The sequence below is a fragment of the Polistes canadensis genome, unplaced genomic scaffold, assembly GCF_001313835.1.
Source record: "Polistes canadensis isolate GaletaPanama2010 unplaced genomic scaffold, ASM131383v1 scaffold_36, whole genome shotgun sequence".
NCBI classification, from domain to species: Eukaryota; Metazoa; Arthropoda; class Insecta; order Hymenoptera; family Vespidae; genus Polistes; species Polistes canadensis.
The window spans coordinates 989,568-1,015,819 of NW_014569583.1; the positions used below are offsets into that span (position 1 = coordinate 989,568).

Consider the following 26,252-nt stretch of genomic DNA (forward strand, 5'->3'; position numbering starts at 1 on the left):
CCTCGTATATATCATGTGTTTGTGTGGATGTGTGAATGTGTACGCGTATGTGATTATTGGAAAAACATCAATCGATCTCTCTCATCCTTGAAATACTATTCGTCAGAATTGTATCTTCTTTCTCTTTCTTTCAATGTCGGATCAGGATTTGAGGAAAGACTTGTTTGTTTATATATATATATATATATACATCCACGAAAGAAAGGGAGTTAAGTGTGTATCAGGAAATAAACGTGTTCGATAAAGAAGGAAGAAAGAAATAAAGAAGTAAAGAAAGATAGCTGGACCGAACATAACGGTACACAAGACCATGTAAAAATTCTCTCGTCGAGTTTGTCATCATTCAACTATACTTACCCAACGGTTTTGTAAAAAGAGATGCTATATATATATATATGTACTACACCTTGTATATTATCACCTTCCTCGTTTATATTTTTTATCATATTTCTTCTCTTTCTTCTTTGGTTATACTCGTTGTTTTCCTTTACAACTTTTTTTAAATCGAAACATTACATTACTTCATTTCTCAAAGAAGAAAAATATTATCATCTTCCGCGTTTGGTGTTATAATGTTTTCATCCTTGTCAAGTTAATAGGAATAGATAGATACCTTAGGTTTTCCCCCCTTCTCTCTCCCCCCCCCACCCCTTTCTTCTCTTACGTTAGTCTCGCTTAGTTACTTGTTAATGCAAGAGTTTGACGTTGCGTAAGTCGGTGGCTAAACTTTCTCACGGAGTCCTACGAGTTTTTCTTTTAGTTTGATATACCAGTTATGTTAGTGGGACTACTACTCGTGAAGTCACGAACGCGTTCTTGGATGTTATACGTTGTGTTAGGTATGAGAAACATGACGAAGATGTGGAGTATCCCAGGTAAAGCGAGAACACGTTGCTTTTCTAAAGTGCAATTATTTTAATAAATCGTTGACTCATCTTAGTCATCATCATCATCATCATCATCATCATCGTTGTCGTCATTAAAAGAGTTAAGTAGAGCAAGCAAGCAAACGAGTAAGAAAGAAACGTGAAACGTGTTAAAAGAAAAAAAGGGAGAGTACTAAAGACGAAAAGTTACATAGACATTTCTACCTATACGTATCTTTACTTTTCTATGACCATGCTAAGCAGATATGACAGTACTTTACTCGACTATGCGCACAAACGTATTCCACACGTGCGCACGCGTGTCAGCAAGCCGAGGGAAAAAGTTATACGTTACGTATGTATATATCATCGAGTACGGACCGATCGTATACGGTACTATTTGGTATCGACGAAGGTGAACAATAGAGACTTCTCGTCGTGCTGTTAAGAACCGTATGAAGCTTTATCCTAGAAAAGTGACGAGCTCATTGTTCCGTTCGTAGAAGGTAATGGAATAGATAGATATATATATATGCATTAGAATCGATGGAAATAGGAAAACAATGTGTTAAGAAAAATAATCATCTTTTTTCTACGATAAACTTTCAACAGATATATATATATACACATTGTATGAGTTTAAAAAGAGAGGGAGAGTAAATATAATGATCTTAACTGTAAGCTAATGATGATAGGTTACCGTCCTGGTATATCTTTATGAGCGTAACCGTAAAAAGAAAAAAAGGCGTGGAATAATAATGCAATAATAAGGGGGAAGAAGAAGAAGGATCGTTTAAAGGAAAGCCGACGCGTTAAACGGCGGAGATACGGAAAATCTTTGAACAGCTGATCGCAAAGTTATCATCATGCAAAACCAAGCAGCGTGATGTTTGGCGTGGGCCGCCGACGGCATGCTCCTGGCATTTAAATCTCAAGATAACGTTTTTACACGACTTATACTATACTATATTATACTATACTATATTACGTTTTTCAGAATTATCTCGAATAGTTTTCTCGATCTTCTTCGTGATATTTAATATCGTCTTCTTCTTCTTATCTTTACAAAAGATCGTTTTAAATCGTTATTTAAAAGCGTCATTAAATTGCGATCGTCGTAATCTACGTACGTAACCTTCGCATGGCTTGTACTATTTCGCACCAGTGCGTAACTCAACGAGAATACTCGTAAGGTAAATTACAGTGCTATTAGGATAGGAGAAGAAGAAAAAGAAGAAGTAAAACGTGTATGTGTGTTTTATCCCGTACGATATAACGAAACATCATCGTGGCCTTGAAGAAAAAAAAAAAACGGGAAGAGGAAACATATAACACGGTTATATTATCGTTAAGTCGAATACACGAACGTAACGTTACAACGAGTCCGAAGATTTGAAACGAGTTGGAAATAGTCTCGTGTGTCCTTCGGAATATCAGTTTTACACAAGGTTTTCATAAATAAAAAAAAAAGTACGAAATTATTTCGTCGATTTTCTTTTTTCCTTCAAAAGTAACAAAATTCCGACATTCCTTCTCTTTTTTTTTGTGATATTAACGAAATGTATGGTGTAACCATTGAAAAATATATTTAACTTTATATAAAAATATACACGGAAATTTTACTATTCCAAAAGGAACAAAAAATTTAAAGTAGTTTTTGTGTAAAAATGTCATGATATTTATTATCACAATAAACGTTATCTAATAATAACACAAATCATCACCAACAGCAACGATTATCTCTGAGTCGAATTTAATCGGCATCGATAAGAAAAAGTAGGATATCTTCACGTTATCATCATAATCGTTGTAGTCGTTCGAACAACGCGTTTCTTTCAACGAGTAAGCCCTAGAAAACGACACTTTTAAGACTCAGCAGTAGGTTCGTGCATCGTACTCCCGTTGCATCGTTCGTTCGTATTCTAAAAATAAAAAGGGGGTGCAGTAACCCGTGGATTTCAGAGTTGGTAAGTTAGAAAAGTAGAGGGAGGGAGAGGGAGGGGTCGGAGGGAGAGCTCTAAAAAAAGAAGAGAAAGAAAGAAGAAACACAACGAGAGAAAGGAAAAGAGGGTCCTTCGAAGAAGAACCAACGAAAAAATTCGACGCTCTAGGAGAGTAGTGAGATACACGCACACGCACATTCATATACGTGTGGGTAAATGTCGTCTCTCTATCTTTTACACTCTTCTGTTCTCCCATTTTTTATTCCTCTCCTTCTTTCTCTCTTTCTCCCTTCCACTAGACGGATGCAACCACGTATGATTTCTCTCTTTCTCTCTGTTTTCGTTACACTCGTTTACATGCTGTGTGTATGGGTGTTAGCGAGAAAAGCGCGTGTGCATCACCGGGGACACCCCCTCCCTTCTTTCTTTCGAGATTCAACGCGTCGTTTCGAGTAAGATTAAATGGATCGACGTTGGAAAATGTGTCTGTCTGTCTGTCTGTCTGCTGTTGTTGCTGCAGTTGCTGTTGCAGTTGCTGCCTCTCTTTTTCTTTTTCTTTTTCTTCTTCTTCTTCTTCTGAGATGTCTCTCTGTGCGTAGATACGTACGAGTTCTTTTCTACGATATATCACGAAGAAGGAAGTCTTTGTAGGTCTCTTATTCGAGTGATCTCTTTTCTCTCTCTCTCTTTCTCTCTTTCTCTTTCTCGTTTATCTGGCCCTCTTTTCCCTCTTTCGGTGGAATCGATAAAATACTTTTCGGAGAAGTTACTTCGGTCGGTTACTCGATATATTTCTTCTTTTACATCTTTTACATATTTTTTCTTGTCTTTCTTTTTCTTCTTATTCTCGTTCCTTCTTTTAGATAAAACGTTCTACTTTATTTATTTTTTTTATTTTTTTTTTTTATTTTTTCCTTCATCCCTGTACTTTTTATATTCTTTGTTTTTTCCCCCGTATCTTAATTTTCAAACAGAAAAATAATATAATTATTTCGTTTAACGCACAACATACGCGAACGAATTATATTTGTACTTTGTTTCTTTTTTCTTTTTATTTCCCGAACAAACTTCGAAAACACGTTCGATATAATATAGACGTGATATTACGCGTGTACTATCATCCATCCAAATCTTACCGTGTATTAACCCTCAGCTAATAGAAAGGTTCAACAGTGGAGGAGAAGGAGGAGGAGGAAACGGCATCGAGGTAAGAGAAACAGGGGGGGGGAACAAAATTCGATCCCATTTCTTTTTGAAAAGCAACGAACGGGGAAGATGAAGGAGAAGAAAAAGAGATAAAAGAGAGAAGAGGAGAGAAGGCCGTTCGAGGAGATGATGGGGGGTGGGAGGGGGAAGGTGTGGTGGTGAGCGGGCGGGGAGGGTTGGGCCGATGGCCCCGTCGTCGTCGTCCTTTTCGTTGCTACGAAAGAACCGTCGAAGGGATGGAGTAAGGGAACGATGAAAAGGGAAGGAGGGAGGGGCATGGCCATACCACCACCACCATCACTACCACCATCACCACTACACTGTCTCTCGTATAATACCGTTGGCTCGCCGAATACGTATACCAACCTCGAAGATTGGCCTCGGGATAGAAATTACGGCTCGGAGGCTGCTATCGAGCTGGTGGTATCGCTTTAATTCGATAACCTGTTTCCTTTTTATACGTCGATTCTTTGCCCTCTCTCTCTCTCTCTCTCTCTCTCTCTCTCTCTCTCTCTCTCTCTCTCTCTCTCTTTCTCAAAGAAGAAGAAGAAGAGTAGCAACAGCAACAACAACATGGCAAGCATCATCTCCTTGTTGCTGCTTCGGTTTTTTGTTACCGAGTCCCTCGTCTTGTACGTACTCGTGTCCATATACGTACGTAATAAGTACGTGTGTTGAGTGCGTGAATATATATATATATGTAAGTATGTATATATAAGTACCTGGTCGGTACCAGTAAGTGACCAGGTCGGTGGGCCTGTGGCCGTGAAAGTTCTGTTTCACTTATATGTTCACGGGCCAGCAGAGCCACGTCTTGTCTCAAGACAAGTTCGATATGTGATCGTTTCTCGATCTACCGATTTACTATTACTACCAACTAGACGAACGAAGTTGTTGTTGTTGGTTACTTAGAGAAATAGGAAGAGAGAAAGAGAGAAATTCGTCTAACGTACGTCGTCCTGTCATCATCCGTGTATCTCTCCTCTTCTCTCCATGGAAAGGGAGAAATTTTCGAAAGCGATGACGAGTGTCTTTTTTAGTTTCCCCGGAGAGAAAAGAACGTGGTTTGATGATGATACGAGAAAGTTTATTTTATCCACCCTCTTTTCGTTGTTATTTATTGTATTGGTATTTAATTTACGTTATTTGTTTTGATCTTTTGATAATTTTGGTTAAAAGATAATTATGTATTTTCATAAATCAAATATTAGTTTAATATATTCGTTCACAGTAAGTTTTATGATTTGTTATTAATAATCATGATAATATATTTATATTCATACGCCATATATTTCAATTATTTCGAATAATATCTGACCTCGGTTTAAAGTAAACGTTCTCCTCGAAGCATCTTTCAAATAAAAGGGGTGCGGTTTAAAAGTATGTCGCACAAGGGTCAAGGCCTTATATCTCTATCGATCAAGCAAGTAAATATCGAAAACGGAAATAAATTACGAATAGGTAGATTGTATTACCTCTCTCGGTTCAATTGGAAAAAAAGCAATCTGTTTCTGTTACATTAAATGTGAAAAAGATACTCTTCTAAAGGAAAAGATATGTTTTCTTTTATTTTCTTTTCTTCTTTTTTTTTCTTCTTTCATTTCTTTTCTTAAATAATAATAAAGTCGTAATGTTGAAATATCATTTTTTCAATAATATTAATCGAAAATTACGAGCTATAAATATATATAGTAATAAAATCAACTAAAACGAGATGTAAAAGACCGTAATTTTATTTATTACGTAAATTTTGTTGTAGACGTCGCAAAATATCTGCGAAGAGATAGGTTATGTATTATGTGTGCTATCTTTCTCTTACTCACATCGGACGCAATCGGAAAAAAAGCTTTTCGAAAGAGAGAGCTCTGTAACGTGTGGTTAGAGCTAAGAAATTTAATAGTCGTGTAAATAAATAAACAAAAACTGTCGCGTTTCGTTTAATTGTAAAAAAAAGTACGCGTTTTATTTATACATACTCGAAAGATTTGAGAAACGGTTAAAAACGACATAAAGTAAACGTACCACACACAACATACACACACACACACAACACACGACGTCATACGTATACATACATTCATACGCAAAACTATGCGATGAGAAAAGAATGATGAAAAACGACGTACGAGATAAGATACGGATTTGTTTCCATCTACTCTTTGTAAAAACGTGTTCATCATTATCTTTTTCTTTTTCTTTCTCTCCCCATTCGTATGAGATTAAAATATCTTTTTTTCTGACCTTCGAAAACGCGTGGACACGAACGTATAGTACACGTATGTTACAGACAATTCGTTTCTAAACTTTCACGTTGAAAAAAAAATTAAACATCTAAAATGTCTTTCAATTAACTGTTAGAGGTATTTAATTAATTCTCTATGCAAATTGACATATCCTCAATAATATTGCGCGTATAATTTTGACAACCAAATCATAGATTACATGTATTCGCTTTCTAGAAAGTGACACACAAGTAAGAAGACCCGATATGCTCGAAATGGTCGTTCGAAAATGTTAGACAAGCAAAAAAGCGTATAGAGACACACACGACTACTGGTGGATCAGCTTAAATATATTCGATCAATAATCGAAATAAGGTCAAGTCTCTTTCTCTTTTAAAACGATATAAAATATATATACAACTTCTTGCACTTTAAAAACCAAAAAGATAAAAAAAGAAATTAATCGCATTTTATTAAAAAAAAAAAAAAATTAAAAAATCCACACACACACATATATATACAAGAGATTCATTTAACAAAAATACAAAATTTATCAATCTTCTTCTCTAAGGATCGAATCTGCTCGATAAAAAAAATCTCTCCTCTGCTTACTCGAAAAAAAAAAAAAGAAAATAAGAAAAAAGAAAAACAAGAGGAAAAAAAACGAAAGAAGGATTATTTACTCGTCATAGTCAAATCATTCAAAAGTCACTGAAATCAACACTACACGACGTCTAATTTCTGTGATGCGTAAGTACTCGTAACACGAGCTCCTCGTATACGAGATATAGAAAGCTCTTCAAGTATTTCTTTTTCCATCCTTATTTTTTTCTTTCTCCCTTTCCTTCTTTCCTTCTTCCTTCCTTCCTTCCTTCTTTTTTAAAGATAGACGCGCTTGAACACGATCAAACCCTTTTACACTATTCCCTTTTCCTTCATATCGTACATACATACAAATACACACATGAACGCACACGCACAGATCCCCCCCCTCATCATCCCCTTTCTTCTCTGCACGTTTTCCATATTACCTCTCAAAGAGGATCCTTGCAACCCTTGTTCAACAACCCGCCACTCCTCTGATTCTCGTTTTCTCGTTTTCCCTTTTTTTATTCATGCTCGTTGTGTTCTTCTCTCCCGTCACCAATGCCGACGTTGTCGTTGTGTCGTTGTCGTCTTCTATTGTTGACCGATTCACGAAGAGAAAGAAAGAAATAAAAAAAAAAAAAGAAAAACAAAAAAAAGAATAGAAAAGAGAGAAAGAGAGGGACAAGTTTTCTAAGAGTGGAATAATATAGTAGAAGCAGCATTATCAGAGTTAAGTATACTGGTCTTCGGAGTTATTGCCTCAGGAGGGAATTATGGGAAAATATATATATCGATATATAAATATATATAGAATGACGGGAACTCGACATATCTCTAGATACCAAGAGACGAGTTTTCTTCTCTATACTTTTTTCATTTCTTCTTCTTCTTCTTATGCATTCTAGTGTACTATATAGGAGAATAGTACAACTTTTTTCTTTTGGAAATAGAAAAAGTAGGTTTATCCCCAACCCCCCATATCTGTGGATTTCTAACTGAAAATCTCTTCCCCGATTTTGTTTACTTTGTAAAACGTTATGATACCATATATAAATATATTTATATTAAAAAAAATAATAATAATAAAACGTATACGATTGTGTGTTAGATCGAAAATAAAAATCGTAAGTATCCTATTTCGTGGCAATGATTATTTTAAACGATGTTCTATTTTGTACAATTATTCGTAATTGTACAAATAAAAAAACAAAAATAATAAAAATAAAAACTCTTGTGTGCGTTCTTTTGATCATCCTCGAATGATCGAGAAAATTATCGATAGATCGTGATCCACAATACGTTTCTTATTTCTTTCTTAAAAGAAATTGTACCTTTTTCAGCTGTATTAGAAGAATGGTCACTAATAATGTTCTTTTTTTCTTTTTTTTCTTCCTTTGATCGATGATCAACAAACTAATTGGTTATTCGTGAAAACGTCGAGACGAGATTAGAGAAAATCATTGTACATAAGTAGTTAACTAAGCGGACACGTTTGTTAAGGTCTATGGTAAAAGGTGGCTGGATGGGTTGGTGATGGTGGTGGTTGGTTCATTGGTTCTTCACAACCGGCTGCTGCTATTACTCGTTCGAGGATGTAGCTGGCTGCGCATCAGAAACTTTTACCAACTTTCAGGGAAACGCGTAATTGCTTAGCGAGAGAGCGAGTGCAAATCGATTTCGACTTTTTTTTATTGTTTTTTTTCCATACATCTTGCACATTTTTATCGGTAAATATAATATAATACAAGACACATCCGGTTGAAGAATTACTATCGTTTGTAAATGGTACAAAAATCGTCATTAGTTTCGGTATTATTCATTTGTTAAGAAACTTTTTAAAAAAAAAGATTTCAATGTATTAAAAATAATCCCATTAACGACGAGACGATAATGATGACGATGATGATGATGATGATGATGATGATTGATTGATAAAAAAGTAGGGATATTTTACTTTTTTTGTTTTTTTTTTTTGCGACAAGTAAATTATTGAATGAATACTTTTGAAAAAGCGAGTCAAGCACGTTAGTATTAGAACATTAATTGATAATGTGCCTTGCGATAAACAGTGGTTAAAGTCGACACGCGTTCCTCGTGAACGATGTGATGGTGCGTTCTCGCTGGTAAGACAATTGACAACTGGCCTAGATTCGAAAAATGACGATACTCTATGATGCCTCTTCTTTTATTACTTTTTCCAAGTCGGTTATTAGTCGCGACATTATTCGCGATAAGTTATCATTTGTTCTTACGATATAAATAATTAAGTATTAGAGAAATTAATTCGGTGCCAATATATTAACGAATTTATTTTATAGAAATCAATGCGGGGTTATTTTTATTTTTGTCAAAACGATTCGTCAGTTGCTTAAAATATAGATCAAAGTCATTGAAAATAATTGATGATATATATCAAAAAAGAGTAACAGACGTATGATTGTTTAAGAACTGAATGATGAAATTTGTTTCAACAAAAAAAAAAAAAAAAACACCGAATTAATCGCTACGCCTAATAAATATAGGTTTTCTTTTTTTTTTTATATATTATCTATAAAATTATTAATTGTGTATGTAATACGATATTAAAGCAAGTAAGTGTGTGTGTGTGCATTGCAGAGATATAAATTTGAATTCATTGCCTTAATGAAGTTGTGCCAGGACAATTATATAAACTCGAGGTAACAGGGGGTAGTTGTGTTGAAACAAATATTGTTCTACTTCATTGATAATCTATCTTTTTCTTTAAATAGCTCCCCACTATCTATCTATCTATCTATTTAATTCGTCAATGACAAAACTATCAAATAATTTGCAAAATATTTTTCCTTCGTATAATTCTAAAAATAATTGTAAAACTCGTTAGAGAGAAAATTGAGTCATAAGTTATATATATCTCGGAAGTGTAAAACGATCCTAGAATTATCTACTTATCCGTGAGACACTTGTCACCGGAGTTCTACGACCGACTTAATTCCCTACTAATCTGGCACCTTCCTCGTTTATAATACCTTATTATCTTCCTTTAAACGAATCGATTAAAGTCAAGATTATAATCATCATTTTTATTTGATTATCATTCTCGAAAGGACGATTATTCGATGTTTAAAATATTTTCGAGCATTGATGTCTTTTTTTTTTTTTTATATATATAAAATATCTTACTTTAAATCCCATAAAATGTCACATAAATACTATAAATACTTATAAATACTTATATACTATATAATACTATAAATACTTATAAATTAATTCTAATTAATACTTATAAATTAATAAATACTTATAAATATAATAAAATAATTATATAATACTATAAATACTTATAAATTATCTTCATGATCATTATCAAGAACTTATACAATCGTATCTTGAGGTAGAAAAATCAATCGAATAATTCTTCCAAAGACTTTTTAAACGTTTCGACGAGTTGTCGGGGAGGGGGAGTGGGGGGCCCGGTGGGAGGAAATACACAAAAATAAAATAAAAAAAAGTTAAATACCCTTTTTCGCTCGTGGGAGACTGCAACCTTGTTCTCGAGTAAGAAAATAAAAATAATAAGAAGGAACCGATAAAAAGTAACTGAGGACGACGAAGGTGCCGAGTGAGAAGGGCAAAATAGCCCAGCAGCAGCAGCAGCAGCAGCTGCTGTCCTCCTAAACCCTATTCTTTGTGTGCTCCTACAGGTTGGCAGGTGTCAGAACGAGATACATCTGCTAAGTTGCACGCATATCCTGCGACCGTGTTTTTCGAAGGGACCAAAAACAGGGCCCAATTTCTCTACGTTATAAATTCGCGTTGGATCGTCGTCCTCGCACTTTTTAAAACGTGATTTCACATATACACGCGATGCAGAATCAAAATCCGATCACCTGCTATCAGAACTTGCCAGGTGTTCCGATATATATATATGGGGAAAGAAATAAAAATCAAATCAAAGTAATCAAAAAAAAATAAAAACAAAAAAAAAAAAAGAAGAAGCAAACGAAATTGGGAATAAAAAAAAGAAAATGAAATGCTAAATTTCCAGAAGAAAATTAAGTTCTCTTCCCTTCCTTGAGCGAAATAATAATGATAGGTTTTGAAATTCGACAGTGGTGGGTGTTTCGTTTTCCTTTTATATTATTTTCTCTCTCTTTCTCTCTCTCTTTCTTTCTTCCTTTCTTTCTTTCTTTCTTTCTTTCTTTCTTTATCCTCATCAATTTGTGGAGCACTTCTTTTTCTACTTCCTGTTTTTATTATTATTTTTTTTTGTAGTTCTTTATCCGGCTGGACCCTTGGCTCGCTTCTTTGTTCAGTAACATCTGTTCAAACCTCTTCAGGACTCTTCCAACACCCTCATGTATTAGTTTCTCTTGAATTTTCCAAGCCGAAAATTTTGAAAGTTTTCAATATCTTCTTTCTTGCATGGGGAATAAGGGTTTACCTTACTCTAGTTTCAATTTTATCTCTAAAGAAATTTACCGAAACACGTGTTCCAGTTTTAGAAGAAGGATAGGTAGGATGGTTGGGATGATGCACCGGGGATGTTCAAGGATTCGTAAAGATTTATTTTTTCTTTTACTCGATGAAACTCGATACGATTTTAAGCCGAAACCCCATTCATATTTCTTTCGAAAACGCAAGTACAACTTGAAACAATATTTGACGTTGATCGTTCCAACGATTTTTTTCTTCTTCTCATTTATGTGTGTTAGTCTTCTTATAAAACGACAAGAAGAAGAAAAGTATCATTTCGACGAGAATATAAAACGGTTCAATTTGATGACTTTGAGGAGAGGGGAAAAGAAAAAACAAAAAAGTTGAAAGTTTCAAGCTAGCGCATTCGTGATCAGCGCATAGCGCAGCACACTTTTAACTTGTGTTTCTTCTTGCAAAAGTTAACGGGAACAACCTTGTAGTTTACACAAACGTAGGCTAATAGCACCGAATCACGTGTTCGGTTTGACCTAAAAATGATATACAACGTGACTTATGCGCGCATATTTCATTATTTCCTCAATAATTAAGACACAAACACCGTTGTTTGTTAAAACTCGAAGAAAGAGGAAAGAAGAAAAAGAAAAAGAGAAAGGAGTAGGGAGAGTAAGTATTTATTTTTTTTTTAATTAAAGAAGTAATCGTGAGTCAGTTCTTAGACAATGGCTCGTGAAAGTGATCTACAAGGTCCGTAGGGGCATGAACATCGATTGGTGATCATTAAAAGGGAGCCCATGGCTTTCTTTTCGTCGCTATTATTCTTTCACGACTCCCATTGTCTCGTTGACTGTCCTAACGGAGTTTCTTCGTAAACGCTCCTTTATTCGAAACACTTCGATCTCGTTGAGATACTTGGCACGTTATTATCGACTACTATCATAGTTTATATATCTTTCACAATATCTACTTTAAAAAAAAATATATATATATATATATATTATTATTATTAGTATTGTGACACATTAAGCAATGTGGGGAAAACGGTTTCGTTCGTGATACACTTCCAATGTAACACATTTGATTTGCGTGGAAAATGTAGGTACGTTGACCTAACATTTAACGGAACGAGAAATGAACGGCCCGAACGATTTGACATTGACAATGGATCAGTTCGTAGAATGACCCTGCGTCAGGACATTGCCCTATGTTTCCGGACACACATGTGTATGTGTGTGTGTGTGTGTGTCTTTCTTCCAAATTAAACTACGCGCGTGGACAATGAGTTGGCAAAGATTTTTTTTTATGTAGATTTGTTAATTCTTATTTTGATATGCATCATTTCCTTATTCATATATATATGTAATCATCATCCGTTTGTTATCTTCTAAGAATAGGGTATCCTATTTTCTCTTTTTATTCGCTCGTAAAAGTATAAGATCACTTAAAAGAAAATATATATTATAGATAAAGATTTATTCATTTGCATCGTTGGTACAGTACAGTATCAGCTTTTCTTCTTCTTCTTCTTCTTATTTTCATCGTGAAATCTCCCACACATTCATGAACTCTAACTCACGACTTAAACAAGACGATCATTAATTAGTTGAACATTGTTTAGAAACATGCACCAACAGATCGGCTGTCGCACGGCTCATTTGTACCACTTGCTTTTTCGCGTTATTTATCGCGTGAAAGTATATTATTTCGATTTGATCTTTGTCCCAATTTTTTTTACTCGAAGATCATTCACGTATACTTTGCACGATCATTAAGGAAAACAAATATGAGTAATAAGAAAATGAATAGTATATATAACGTTTTATAAAAAGAAAAGGAAGAACATCGTTATCGATAAGAGTATAATAAAATCCATATGGTTGTATTAATTCAAAAAATTTCGTAATTGAAAATTTAAAAACTCTCGAATCTCGGAAAAAAATGAACGAATTTTATTAGACTACTGTTTTTCGTTAAAGACCAAAATTGTCAAGATTCACATGATATCTTGGTCCCTATATCCGAAATATTAATGTATAAAAACAAACCGAAATATTCAGTCTTTAAACGATATATTTGAAGTATGTGTTAACCATGTTCATCATGTGAATCTTGACATTCTCCAATTTCGGTCTTTGAACGACGTATTTGAGATATATATTGACCATGTATGTCAATTATGTGAATTTTTACATTTTCCAATTTTCTTGGTCTTCACGATAACATATATATATAATAAAAATGAAAATGAACGAGTCCATATTTCATAAATTTCAGAGTCCCGGAACGCTGCACAAAGATGTCAGCGGTGCTGGTACCAAGGTTAGTGGAAAGACGGTCGGAGGTGTTGGCACGGCAACCCTCACCACGCTCTCATCCATTAATAATACATCCAATGCCACTCGAAACAAGAACAATCCAGTACCACACGAGGTAAGAAACTATAGACTAGAGAATTTTGTAAGAAACCCCAAAGGCGATTGTATTCAAACCCCGATCCGCGATACATCATTCCTCGGACAAGAAAGCTGCCTGCTTGCTTGCTTACCTGCCTGCCTGCTGGCTGGCTGGCTGGTTGGCCACGTATTCTGATAAGAGACTTTCGATAATTAACCGGTTCTTTCTTCGTGTTAATTTATCACCGACGCAATACTTATTCGGTTACCATGATGCATCAGAACGAGGTCGGACTATCGGTTCCCCTTCTTTCTTTTCTTTTTTTTTTTCTTTTTTAATTATTTATCTATCTAAACTATTCGATCGGATGATGATATAAATGTATATATATGTACGTGCTAATTGCGTCAGAATTTTTGGCTAATACATTTTTGTCCCGCCCCCCCCTCCTCCCTGTAATCGAAATATTAGGGTGAATCAAAAGTTCGTGCGTGTTTTTTCTTTTTTTCTAAATTAATCTTTCACTCTTGCATATATAAAATAATTGTATTGACTTAAAAAAAATAATTGCACCATCTGAAAGAACACTTAATATTAAAACGGAATCATTTCGATCGATTAAAGGATGATATGGTGTATTTATTTTTGAAGTTCTCACGCTTTTTTCTTTTTTTTTTCGTTTTGTTTTAATCTATCCTTTTGAATAATCACTACATAAAGCATTAGTTTCGTACCACGCTATGACTCATCGGGGAAGAAGGAAACAAAGATAAAGAAAGAGGAACAAAGTGTCCCAAAAAAGAATAAAAAAAAAAAAAGAAGCAATTTCGTCCTTCGAACTCGTCCAGCCATAAATATTCGCGATATATATCCACGTATATATTTCTTTTCCCTGACAAATCCGTTCATCCCAATAATTACTTCTTCCTCGCTGGTTATGACCTCGAGCACGCGGCTATGGTTTCTCAATAATAAAAAAAAAAAAAGTAAAAAAGGGTGAGTATAAAAAAAGAAAGAGAGAGAAAGAGCTGGGATCACGTCGAGTCACCACGTCATTACGATTTGTCTCTGTAATATCTTTCTCTCTATCTATCTATCTATCTATCTATCTGTCTCTTTCTCTCTCTCTCTTTCTCTCTCTCTCTCTCTCTCTCTCTCTCTCTCTCTCTCTCTCTCTCTCTCTCTCTCTCTTTCCTTCTTTCTTTTCTCAAAGTTATTATGCGGCAGGGACGATCGAATTTCGTTATATGCTCGACCCCGTGGTCGTTGCATAACTATACTCAGCGAGCCTTTTTGCAACGTGCAATTTTCAGGCATCACCTGGTACGTACCTACGTACGTGGGACAACACATATAAATTCACGTGAACTCAACCTCATATATACATATATACGAACCCGGCACATGAGAGGGGGGCGGGGACGGGGACGGGGACGCGTAAACATATATAGAAATATACAGAAGCACAAGCCTTTGCCCACAACGGCGGCATATTATTGCAGTTACCCTCTACATATGTATTACGTGGGTAAATATTCATCCATACCGTATTATAGCTGGCAAAAGAGAGTCCGGGGGCAACGTATACTACTACTACACAACACCCGACTTAAACTCATACGTGCGGTTTTATCGGACTTCTCTCTGAACTAATTCATACGTGAATTTAGAAAGTTTCTTTGTGGGATTTGAACCTAATTGTTGCAACTTGCGCAACCAACAGAATAACCGTCCGTCCCGTTCCGTTCTGTTCTGTTCTGTTCTGTTCTGTTCCGCGAAAGTCCCGCCGCCCCTTCACACCCTCTTGCTCCTATGTCGTGGTGGTAACTTACTTTCTGCTCCTTTTGTTTCAACTTATTCTTCGTGCTTATATTTCTATTATCATCATCATAGTACTTATAATAACGTAACAATAACAATGATATAGAAAATTCTTTTGTTAACAACAACTGCAGTAGCTGCAGCAGCAGCAGCAGCGTTGCATTGCGTTGCATTGCGTTACACATTTTATAACTAATGTATAAGTAAGTATTAGAAGCTTTAACGTTAGTTATCTCTAAAGTGTCATCATTTTGTTTAGTTATTTTAAGATTTGACAAGGAAGGAGAACCATTATTCGTTGAAGATAGGAAATATAACCGGTACGATTATGTTCTATATACTACTTCTGTATACTTTCTGAACGTTAATTGTTATCGCTTATATATTTACAGTGTGATGTAGATAAGAAAAAGAACAGAAATGGGTCGATTGTCTTTCAACTCCTAAACGATTTATATCTTTCGACATTGTCGATTACAATTTTTAATCTCAAATCTTTTTTTTTTCTTCTTTTTTTTTTTTTTAAAAGTTTAGATCCTTAGTTTTGATATCACGCAATGAGAGATGATTTTTCTATAAACTTTTTGAAATTTATAGAAAAAAAAAACATAATTTTACAAGTAATTCTATTAGATTTCAAGAATAAGGTAAATATATTCGTTTGTTTGATAAAAAATACGAGCAATAAAAAATATAAACAAAAAAATCAGTCATATTCGATAAAAATAATACAGATTAAAATACGATCATAAGGTACCTAAATAAATTGGAATGCTTTCTAAACGTGATTATTTTATCCGGAAAAAAAAAAAAACATAAAAATTCATCATTTCCGTTGGTTTTGAATTCCTCTGAAACTCGATCGTGACTCATAGAAACGATGTCTCTCGTTAGAATTTCTTCGAAGTATTTCGAAGGAACGATGATAAGATTACTATGACGATCCAGAAATAATGATTTTGTGCGAGTTACTAAACGAAAAAATGGTTTCTACAATATAATATCGTTGTCGTCATAATCGTCGTCTCCTTGAAACGTCGTGATCGATCGGACATACGATTCCCTTTTGTTCATTCCATGATTCTTAACTCATGGAGAAAGATATAGCAACAAGAAGTTACGCTTACGTAAACTTTTAACAATGATATTCGCGCGTTCTTACACGCTCGTCACATTACGCTTATAGTAAGTGTGTTAGTGTGTATCCTGCTTGGTTTTCTGGCCGCAAGAAAAACTCCACGCGATCTGACGCGAATAATTCCTCGTTTCTTTTTAATCCTTTTTTTATTTGTTTTTTTTTTTTTTATTCCGATCTATCCGGATATTTCAAGGTTTATTGGCAAAACAAAAAGAGAGAAAACAAAAAACTCAAGGCGACATCTCTCCTTCTCTCTCTCTTAATTCTTAATTATTTATATAATTGTTTATATTAATTATTATCTTCGTCGTTTCGATTAACGAACATTAATAAATGATTACATTGGTTGGGGAGGTTTATTTCGGAAAGTAATTTCGAACAGTCATTTCAAATTTAGAGTCAATCGGTAGTTTTATTTTACCATTATTTAAAAACTTTTGATGAATCTTTTTCTAATAGATGTTATCATCAGAATGAAATTTTGATGAGCAACAATGTTGATATTTTTTTTGCATATTGGTCTGACGCATACATTTTTTTGTTCTCGTGTGCACTACGTTTAGTATTCTTAACACAATAAAAAAAAAGGAAGAAAAAAAAAAGCAAAATATAACGAAAATGCTTACTATCATTTTCCATTTCTGATGCAATATCAAAAGAAAATAATTTGACATCGAAACACAGGTCTCTCTTTCTCTCTTTGTTGTAAGAAAATGTAAAATGATTTTGAAATTCGAAGCAAGGTGAGGTTTGATGGTTTTCGGTAACGAAATTTATCAGCAAAAAAAAAGATAAAATAACTTTTCGAACATTTATGCAAAAAAAGAAATCAAAGGCGCACGATTTGCAGTTTACAAAATTTTCTATCCGTTTTCCTTTTTACAAACGTTTAACCAACGTTCATCGTCATTCAACGATTGTTTTCGACTGAACTGAGCTTTGAGTTTATTAAACTTCCTTTTCAAAATCCGATGCAACAACTCGTACTTCAATAACGATAAACGCATGGATCGATAATCGAGCTTGCTTATGTGTTATTAAACAAAACAAAAAAAAAAATGAAAAAGATCTCATTCCTGAGTCACGGGAAAAATTTTGTTTACATTTCGAAATAACTCTGCTTACTCAGAAAAGAAAAGAAAAGAAAAGAAGCGCAGAACTTGTATCTCGGTCAACAACGCGTGCATAAAAAAAAAAAAATCAAATTGTAAGATTCAACAATAGCGATTACGTTTATAATACTCGTATCTTCTTTTTTAATGTTCTTTATCACGAACGAATCGATTCGTTGTTATGGGATCATGTGTTGGCTCGAATGAATCTTAAATTTCGAATATTCTTTTTTCTTTTCTCTTTATCATTAGATCGAGTTACGATTATTAAAACTTTCGCGAGATATCGCATTAGGTGGAATTAAAGAGGAAAATTAATAGATAAACTTTTTATTTCTCGCAAATAAATTGCGAGTTATCTTTTTTTTTTTTTTTTCACGAGAAATCGTAATTGCTCGTGTACCCATAACACAAAAGAATAAGATAAGAGTATTAGAAGATTTTTGCGCAATCGAATATATCGTGTGATATCGTATCAATCTTTAGAAATGAAATAAAAAAAAATCAGAGAACACGGTCAATCAAATTAAATGGGATCGATAATGTGCGATTGAATTAATAATAAAAAAAATCAACAACAAGAACACTTTAATACAGAAGTTGAGATGATTCTTAATATCAATAACACGAGAGCACATAGGAAGATTCGAAATAAGAAAAAAAAAAAAAAGAAAAAAAGAAAAGAAATTAAATAAAAGAAGCAGGTAGAAGCTAGTTAGTATCGTTCACGTAGTTGTTGCATTTACCGCTTGCTTGGCAGCAGTATGACACTGTAACTCGATAGGTTGGCTTTGTATCTCGCATTTCGCGATAATATAAATACTCTACCTATGGGGGGTGGGTCGACGTTAACGATCCTACGTGAAAGAAACCTAATGCCCATGTTGTTCCGCTTTGTGATACTCTTCTAACTGTTAAAACAATCATTTCGATTCAACTTGTTCACCTCCTAACTTCTTCTCATCTTAATTATTCTTTGATATGATCAAATGATTTTACAAAAGAAAAAGAAAAAGAAGAAAAAAAAATGCGTACATTAATTCAAAGATATAATTATTATTTTTTTCGATCACGATACAGTAATATATTATAGTTCGAGATTAAATTGAATATAACTTAGGACTCGTTAACGATTTCAATTTTTATTGTTGTTGTTGTTGTGTTGTTATTATTATTTGTTTATTCGTTAGTTGTATTTTCATTTTTTTCTTCGAGATCTATGCCACGATTCGATCGAAGATCAAAGAGAGGTACTACTACATCGTGTTGGAACGTACGTACATAAAATATCCAAGCTTTCTTCAATAATTCCTTCAAAACGAAAGGTAAAAAGAGAGACGCCCGTTCGGCGTACTAGTAAGAAGTAACTAGACGAACGTCGAGCTCGCTAGTTAGATTAACAAGAGCTTTCTAAGTTACTTATCTCCGATTGTGAATAGCTCACCGCCAATAGAGTTGGGACCGTGCGAATGTGAACACGTCGAGTTAAACCACAAACGATTAGTTATTGATGTTCGTGTTCCATTCGTTATTATCAAAGGCAACAAAATTCTTGGACAAGCAAGAAAATATATTGGATGTTTCTATTTTCTTTCTCTTTCTTTCTTTCTTTCTTTTTTAAAACCTTTAATACGATACAAGCATACGTATAATATCAACTGTGTTAACGTGTGTTAGTATATGCAAATAATACATATATATATATATACATGTAGGAAATATATAAACACAAACATAAGTATGGGTACATCGTAATACCGTTATAACTCCATACGCACTTTGACTTTATGCGCCCGTGCATATGTGGGTCCCTGTGACTATGGGCATGCACTAATGGAGATATTCATTTCTTCTTCGTTCGATTACAAGAACCCTCGTTGTGAGATTCGCCATTATCTTTGTACTTACATACGTTTAACTAGAAAATACGCCTATGTGCGTGTACTCATTTTCTATTTAAGTGTGTCTGTCTCTTTAAACAACGACACATGCATTAACGAGACTCTTCTCTTCTTTCCTCTCATCTCATTTCATCTCATCTCTTCTTTAACAATCCAAGGTTTGAGTTCTTTTGTTAACGAGCAAGTAAATAGGAAAAGCATAGTCGATAATTAAATATCGGATGTTAGAAACAAACAGGTACGACCGCAGTAATTATTTTTTTTTTATCTTTTCGATCGTTTTGTCGTTAGAATTAATTGATTTTTCTATTAACCCATCGGCGAAAGTTTCAATTTTCGATGTTGCTCTTTATTTATTTTTCTCTTATTTCGCTTGAAGATTTTTTTTTCTTTCTCTCTCTTTCTATAAATAATATTAACCGGCTGTGATTTCATAGTAGAAACTCGGCAGATACTTTTCCTTCGAAACATTATAATTTATAATCATAAGATTGCAAACATTTCTTCAATTTTTACAAGACAGATTAATCATCGAGCGTGTTCTATCATCTCTATTTTCTCCTCGATGTTGAAAACGAAATCACCGAGAGGATAGATAAGCAAAGAATAAAAGAAGAAGAAGATAAAAAAGGAACAAAGTTGCATGGCATTTTATACCGAGATGAATTTCAATGAGAGGAATAACAAAGAGACGAATCGGATGATAGGAGTCGATTATTAAAGTTATCGTACGTACGCGAATGAGCTATCGATTACTACGTTCATTCGCATTAATTTCTTGCGTAACGTTAGAAAGTCACTAAAGTCTTATTAGTAGTAGTAGTAGTAGTAGTAGTAATAGTAGTAGTAGTATTAGGTTCGCAAGGTTCGTTTGATAAAATCTATTGTTCCGTTAATAAAAAATGTTAGATTATGATGATAGGATCAACAGACCGAGTATTTTCGTTCAGATCGATTCTAACGATATTAAAATTTCGCGTCTCTTCTTTCTAATATCTACTTATGAAGTGCAATTACCCTTTTAGTTGTCTTATATATGCATACATACGTAGATATACATATGCATATACTACACATGTGACCAAGAGACGAGAGAGACAAGAGGACAATGAACTGTTGCTCGGCCACCACCACCACCGGCTGGCTTAAAAAAAAAACCGGTTTCGCCTATCAATGAGTTCAAACGAACGCTTATATGTGTATATATAAGTATATATTCGTTTATTTCGCGCGAGAAGAGCTCACCTCTTAAGATTTTTTTACAAAACCCTCTGAAAGCAGGAAGGAAAGATACCTTCCAAAGAGAAGAAATAATAATAATAATAATAATAATAATAATAATAAAATGAAAAGAAACGTGTTAGTAACTTACTTCGTGTACTTAACTTCGAGGATCTTTAATTAATTTCAAATAAAAGCAAAATGAATAACCTGGCAAAGGAGTAATATAACAAATTGTAATATAAAACGATCAATTTTAAAACTTCCTCGAGCGAGTAGTAGTAATAGTAGTAGTAGTAGTAGTAGTAGTAGTAGTAATAGTAATAGTAATACTACTTTACCTGTCTAGTTCGATTTATTTCAAACTCAATACAAAGTAGTCGAGTCAGCTTCCCTATCAAACTTCATAATTTCATCTGCTTACTCGTGAGAGACAGTGTTTTCCTTCGAGAACCCCCTTGCCCCTCCCATCCCTCCCCACCAAAACCTCTCCCCCCTCCTATCCTCTTCTTCCGTTCTTCTCTTATAGAATAAAAGCTAGTAGTAGTTGGTGAGGCGTGCTCGCGTATTAATTTCTTTACCGTGGTAGAATGGTATATATCGTTAAAGAAAACGCCCTGGGGTCATACATATCCCGTTACCTTGGAAGGGATCACAGGGTTAATGGATCCGTACCGATGATTCGTCGATGCTGATCGTACAGTCAGATAAGAACATCGCTATTAATGCTTCTTTCTTTCTTTCTCTTTCTTTCTCTCGCACTCATATATTTCTTTTCTTCCTCCACCTCCTCCTCCTCCGTCTTTTTTTCCTTTGCTTTCTTCTTTTTCTTACATAATGGGACTGTTGACGTTGGTTGGTATCGACGTTACTTCCGGTGGGTCGTGTGCGCGCGCAAACTGCCACGACGCACCACGTGACTTCCTGTAGCACATACGAGCACGACACCAAACAATATATATTATGCATTTCCATATTTCACTCGATGCATACGAAATTCTCGAAGATATAAGTAAGCGTATGCACGGGTTTTCTATTGTTTAAAATATATTTTTTCTTCTGTCTCTCTTTCTTTCTCTCTCCCTTCCTTTCTTTTCTTTTCCTCTCTCTCTCTCTTTTACTTTTTATTTTATTCTTTTCGTTTAGATTCGTTTCGCTAGCTTATATATTCTTTCAGAAAGAAAATCGTTTAATCATTAATTCTTAACGCGTCTGGAATTTCAACCTTGTCGTAAGACGTCAATCTCGTCACAAAGGACGTCCACCAAGGAACGTTATCCTCAGACTTTACGACTACTCGTAGAAATATGTATATAATGATTATAATATGAAATACCTTTAAGGGCTCATATCTCTTAGTTATCATTATCATCATCTACTAGTTCGTTCGTAAGCAGTTTAAATACTAATAAAAAAAAGACAGAGAGAGAGAGAGAGAGAGAGATAAATCAAAGGGATCGTGCGATTACTATTCTCTTTGGTTCTCGCGTTAATGAATTTATCATCCAACATTTGCATTTATACTCGACATAGATACTTAATCTAACTAACAAATGGTGTAGGCTTGCTCGACTTTTTTTTTTTCTTCTTATTCATAGTTCTTTTTCTTCTTCTAATGCGACGTAGCACCATAGGATACTGACATAATCGATACGAACATTCCTACGTGCACTATTACGTAGGAAATCATCTGAAATGCCAATAGAAAGAAAAGAATCATCTTAACGTTTGAGATTGACAAACAATCGTTACTATAAGTATATAATAATACGTGCTTCGGAATGTAAAAAAAGAAAAGAAGAAACAAAAACGATCGATCGATCTTGAATTAGCATTAGCGTTTAATTTAATGATCATTATAGTTGACGAGGAAGACTTTAACGAGCGTTACTCGAATACGGTAAAACAAAACCAGCAGCTAGCTAGTTTACTCTTACTATTTAAAGATAATAGAAACAGTTGGTAAAGTAATGCGATTAAAATTCTCGGAGCAACTTGTTGACACTTTTGTCTTGTTCCACAGTCTTCTTCTTCTTTTTCTTCTTAGGAACGATCGATTTCATTAACTTTTTCTTTTATGTTCATTGATTGGATCGATTGGAAACCGGAGACATTATGATATTTTTTTCTTTACGAGTTCTCATTCCATCGTCATCATACTCTTCGTTTCTATTGTCTAGAAAAAGAACAATTATGTATAAACCGTTTGCGAGATACTTTCTAACGATTCACCTAATAGAATAGAAGATGTTGTCGTCACGCGTCTTGTTGTTGCAAAATGACAGGACGATTAACGTTTTCCGGCTTCTGGAGTGAACGCCTCGTTGCTGGTGTGTCAAGGTAACTAGTATGGATTTATAATCCTTCGCGTGAAAATCTATAAATCTCTTCTTTATATCGCGTGAACTACTTTTATAACGTTTACGTATAGGATATTATTTTATCTAATAAGAAGAAATTACATTCTCTAATATTATATTTATACATTTTTTTTCTTCCCCGACCCACACACACACACACGTCATACATTTTTAATCACAATTCTGTCGAATTGGTCGCACACATGGATAAGTAAACATATACGAATAAATACATCTGTGTACACTTATCCAAATGAGAAAGAGAGAGAGAGAAAGAGATTTGGTTATGTAGAAGAGTCAGCGTAAAAAGGAAACAGATAGGGATGTCTTATCAAAGCTTATTCTTTTTTTTTTTATTCTTCTCATTCTATAGATACCGTAGGTAAGGTTTCTCTTATCGTTCTCTCGGAAATCTTCTGGATGTGGTCCAAACTTGTCCCCGTAATCTGTAGGCAAAGAACATCAATTTGTTTCCTTCCTTTTATATATCAAACAAAAATATAAGGCATATATCATTCTCTGGAAAAAGGAAACCACTGTATGCATAACTTGTTTTTATCCCATTATAATTTATTTCTATCTTTTTCTCTCTTCGGAATGTACAGAAATGTTCTCTCGTACCACGTTTTGTTTACTAATACACGTGTACGACTTTTCTTTCGAGTAGAGATGATCGTTTCTTGCATCCGGTTGTACCTAAAGCGAATATCTCGTTCATCCTCATTCATAGTTGCCGTAAAAAAGGAAATTAAAAAGATATATATGTTTACCTCGTTATATTCTTGTTATCATTGTTGGTTCGTTATCTATTTCTTGCATGAAAAATATATTATATATTATATATATAATATATTCGATCAAAAGAGGGAGGGGGAGGGGGAATAAATAATGGATAAGCATTTTTAAAGCTAAACATATTACGACCGGTCAAATAACCGGTTTTTAATTTTTCATTAATATTCCACGTTTAATAATATTATACATTTTTATTTTTATTTGACTTTACGATGATTTATTATAATTATAAATCTTATTTTAATGTGCGAGTGAAACTTCTTAGGCGACGATGATAACGATTAAATTTTTAGAAATTAAATGAAAAGAGAAGAAACATAGAAGTGAATTTTGATTCAACCCACACAATTGATAATTAAACGAAGTTATTATAGATACTAATTAGTGATAGTATATGTGAATGTATATGATACATATTATTGCAAGATACGTTTATTTATGAAAGGATTAAGTGGATATTTCAAATCCCTAAATAATTGTTAATTAATCTGAAAAAATATATATTGTGTAATCTAAAAGCACAAAATAATAACTCATTAAATATGTAATTGTGAGGCTAGCGACTTACCCTCGATAAAAAAAATAATTCTCTCCTAGAAATAGTAATAAAAAAAAAGCTATTATAACAGGACAAAGTCCTAATAAAAAGAGTAAGAAGAAGAAATATGTAATTAATATATACTAATGTATTTATTTCTATAATTAAACTTCATCTTAAACACATTATATTAATAATTTTCATTAAAAAAATATAAGTAAACGTTACGGTATACGATTTAAAGGAATGCTCATTATATATATATATAGAATTAATTGAAATATTTCTATAGGATAATAAGAATTTCACTTTTACCACGCGTGCACATTCTTTCTTTTAATTTTGTTTTATTTATTATTCCAACCCAATATATTATTTAATTGTAAAAAAAAAAACAATTAAAATGATCTAATAGATCGGAAATTTCGACAGATGGTTATGGGAAGATGAAAGGATAATTAGTCATTAGGTACTATGAGAAGAGTTGCGAAGGATGATGAAGGGTACAGGATGGTAAGGAAGAGGTTAAGAGGGGAAAGTTAGAGACATGAATCGAACCATTCGAATTCTCCCTCTTAAACGGAAATTGTGTTGGCGCGGCCTACGACGTGAAAACGACAAAGGCATCTCGGATGCCGGTGGTGTGGTACGATTGAATTTCAATACGTAGAAGCTGTTTGGCAATGAAAGGTTTCTCTATGGGCTTGACGCTCGATTGTCTTTCCAGTTTCCCATTGTCCTCCCTATCGGACGAGCGTCGACAAAAAAAAAAAAGAAAGAAAAAAAAAATTATTATAAAATAATACCTCCCATAGAGTGTGTTTACCATTAAAAAATTCTAACAGCTGGTAATGGTGCTCTGGGTAAATGGATGGTGGGGTGATTTTGTGGTAGTGCTTTTTCCTATCTTTTCTATATATTATTATAAACCAAACACGGGGTGGTTATATAAAATATAACGATAGGACGAGAATTCTTATCTTTTATTAAGAAAATAAATAGAATTCATTTGTTGTTAATTGTTCAAATTTTTGACATTTACAAAATTTAAATACGGAATCATTCAGTCATCCCCGTGTACACGTAATGTTACATTTTTTTGTATAATCATCTCTAGCTTAGTAAACAATTATCATTCTCCAACCATAAAACGTTACACGCTCTGAACGGTATCCTAAATTTTCATTTTACGATACCAACAATATTAACTTTTTTAATAGCAACGCGTGTAAAACGATGCAAACTGTTCCTTATTGAGGGCAAAGTCTTCATTTGACGAGGCACTATACGAGATTCCAAGCACCTAACACGAACGCCTAGCATGGTCACCATAGGTGACTAAACTGGGGTGCTTAACATTTATCGGAATTCAGCAAAGAAATAAAGACGGAGTTTAAAAGAGAGAAATAGAGAAATAGAGTCTTAGATATACACATACAAATACATATGGGTTCTCGTTCCAAGTACGCTCTATAAAGATTTCATTACCTTATTAAGGCTGCTCGAGTCCTGTCCACCTGGGCGAGACGAAGAAAGATGGGAAACCGGAACTTTAAAACCAGTTTATTACTCTAAACTCATGGTACACACTAGGCACGAATAAAAAGCACCCGAGCTAGACGTATTTTCTATCAAATCTCTTTTTCTCTCTCTATCTCGATTTCTTTCTACGTGTTCGAGGTCAAGCTCTTTTCTCTCGAAGAAGAACAGATAGAAATAAAAAATGGAAGA

The 26,252-nt window shown here is 34.1% G+C and overlaps 1 protein-coding gene across 2 annotated transcripts in view; it reads left to right on the plus strand.

Annotated features, from left to right (window-relative positions):
* LOC106784481 (probable serine/threonine-protein kinase dyrk2) overlaps positions 1 to 26,252 on the plus strand; it is a 98,165-nt gene that overhangs the window by 59,496 nt on the left and 12,417 nt on the right. For both annotated transcript variants that reach the window (XM_014744068.1, XM_014744067.1), the window contains exon 2: positions 13,516 to 13,671. In XM_014744068.1, coding sequence (XP_014599554.1) covers positions 13,516 to 13,671 — 156 coding nt within the window. The remainder of the gene's footprint in view (positions 1 to 13,515; positions 13,672 to 26,252) is intronic.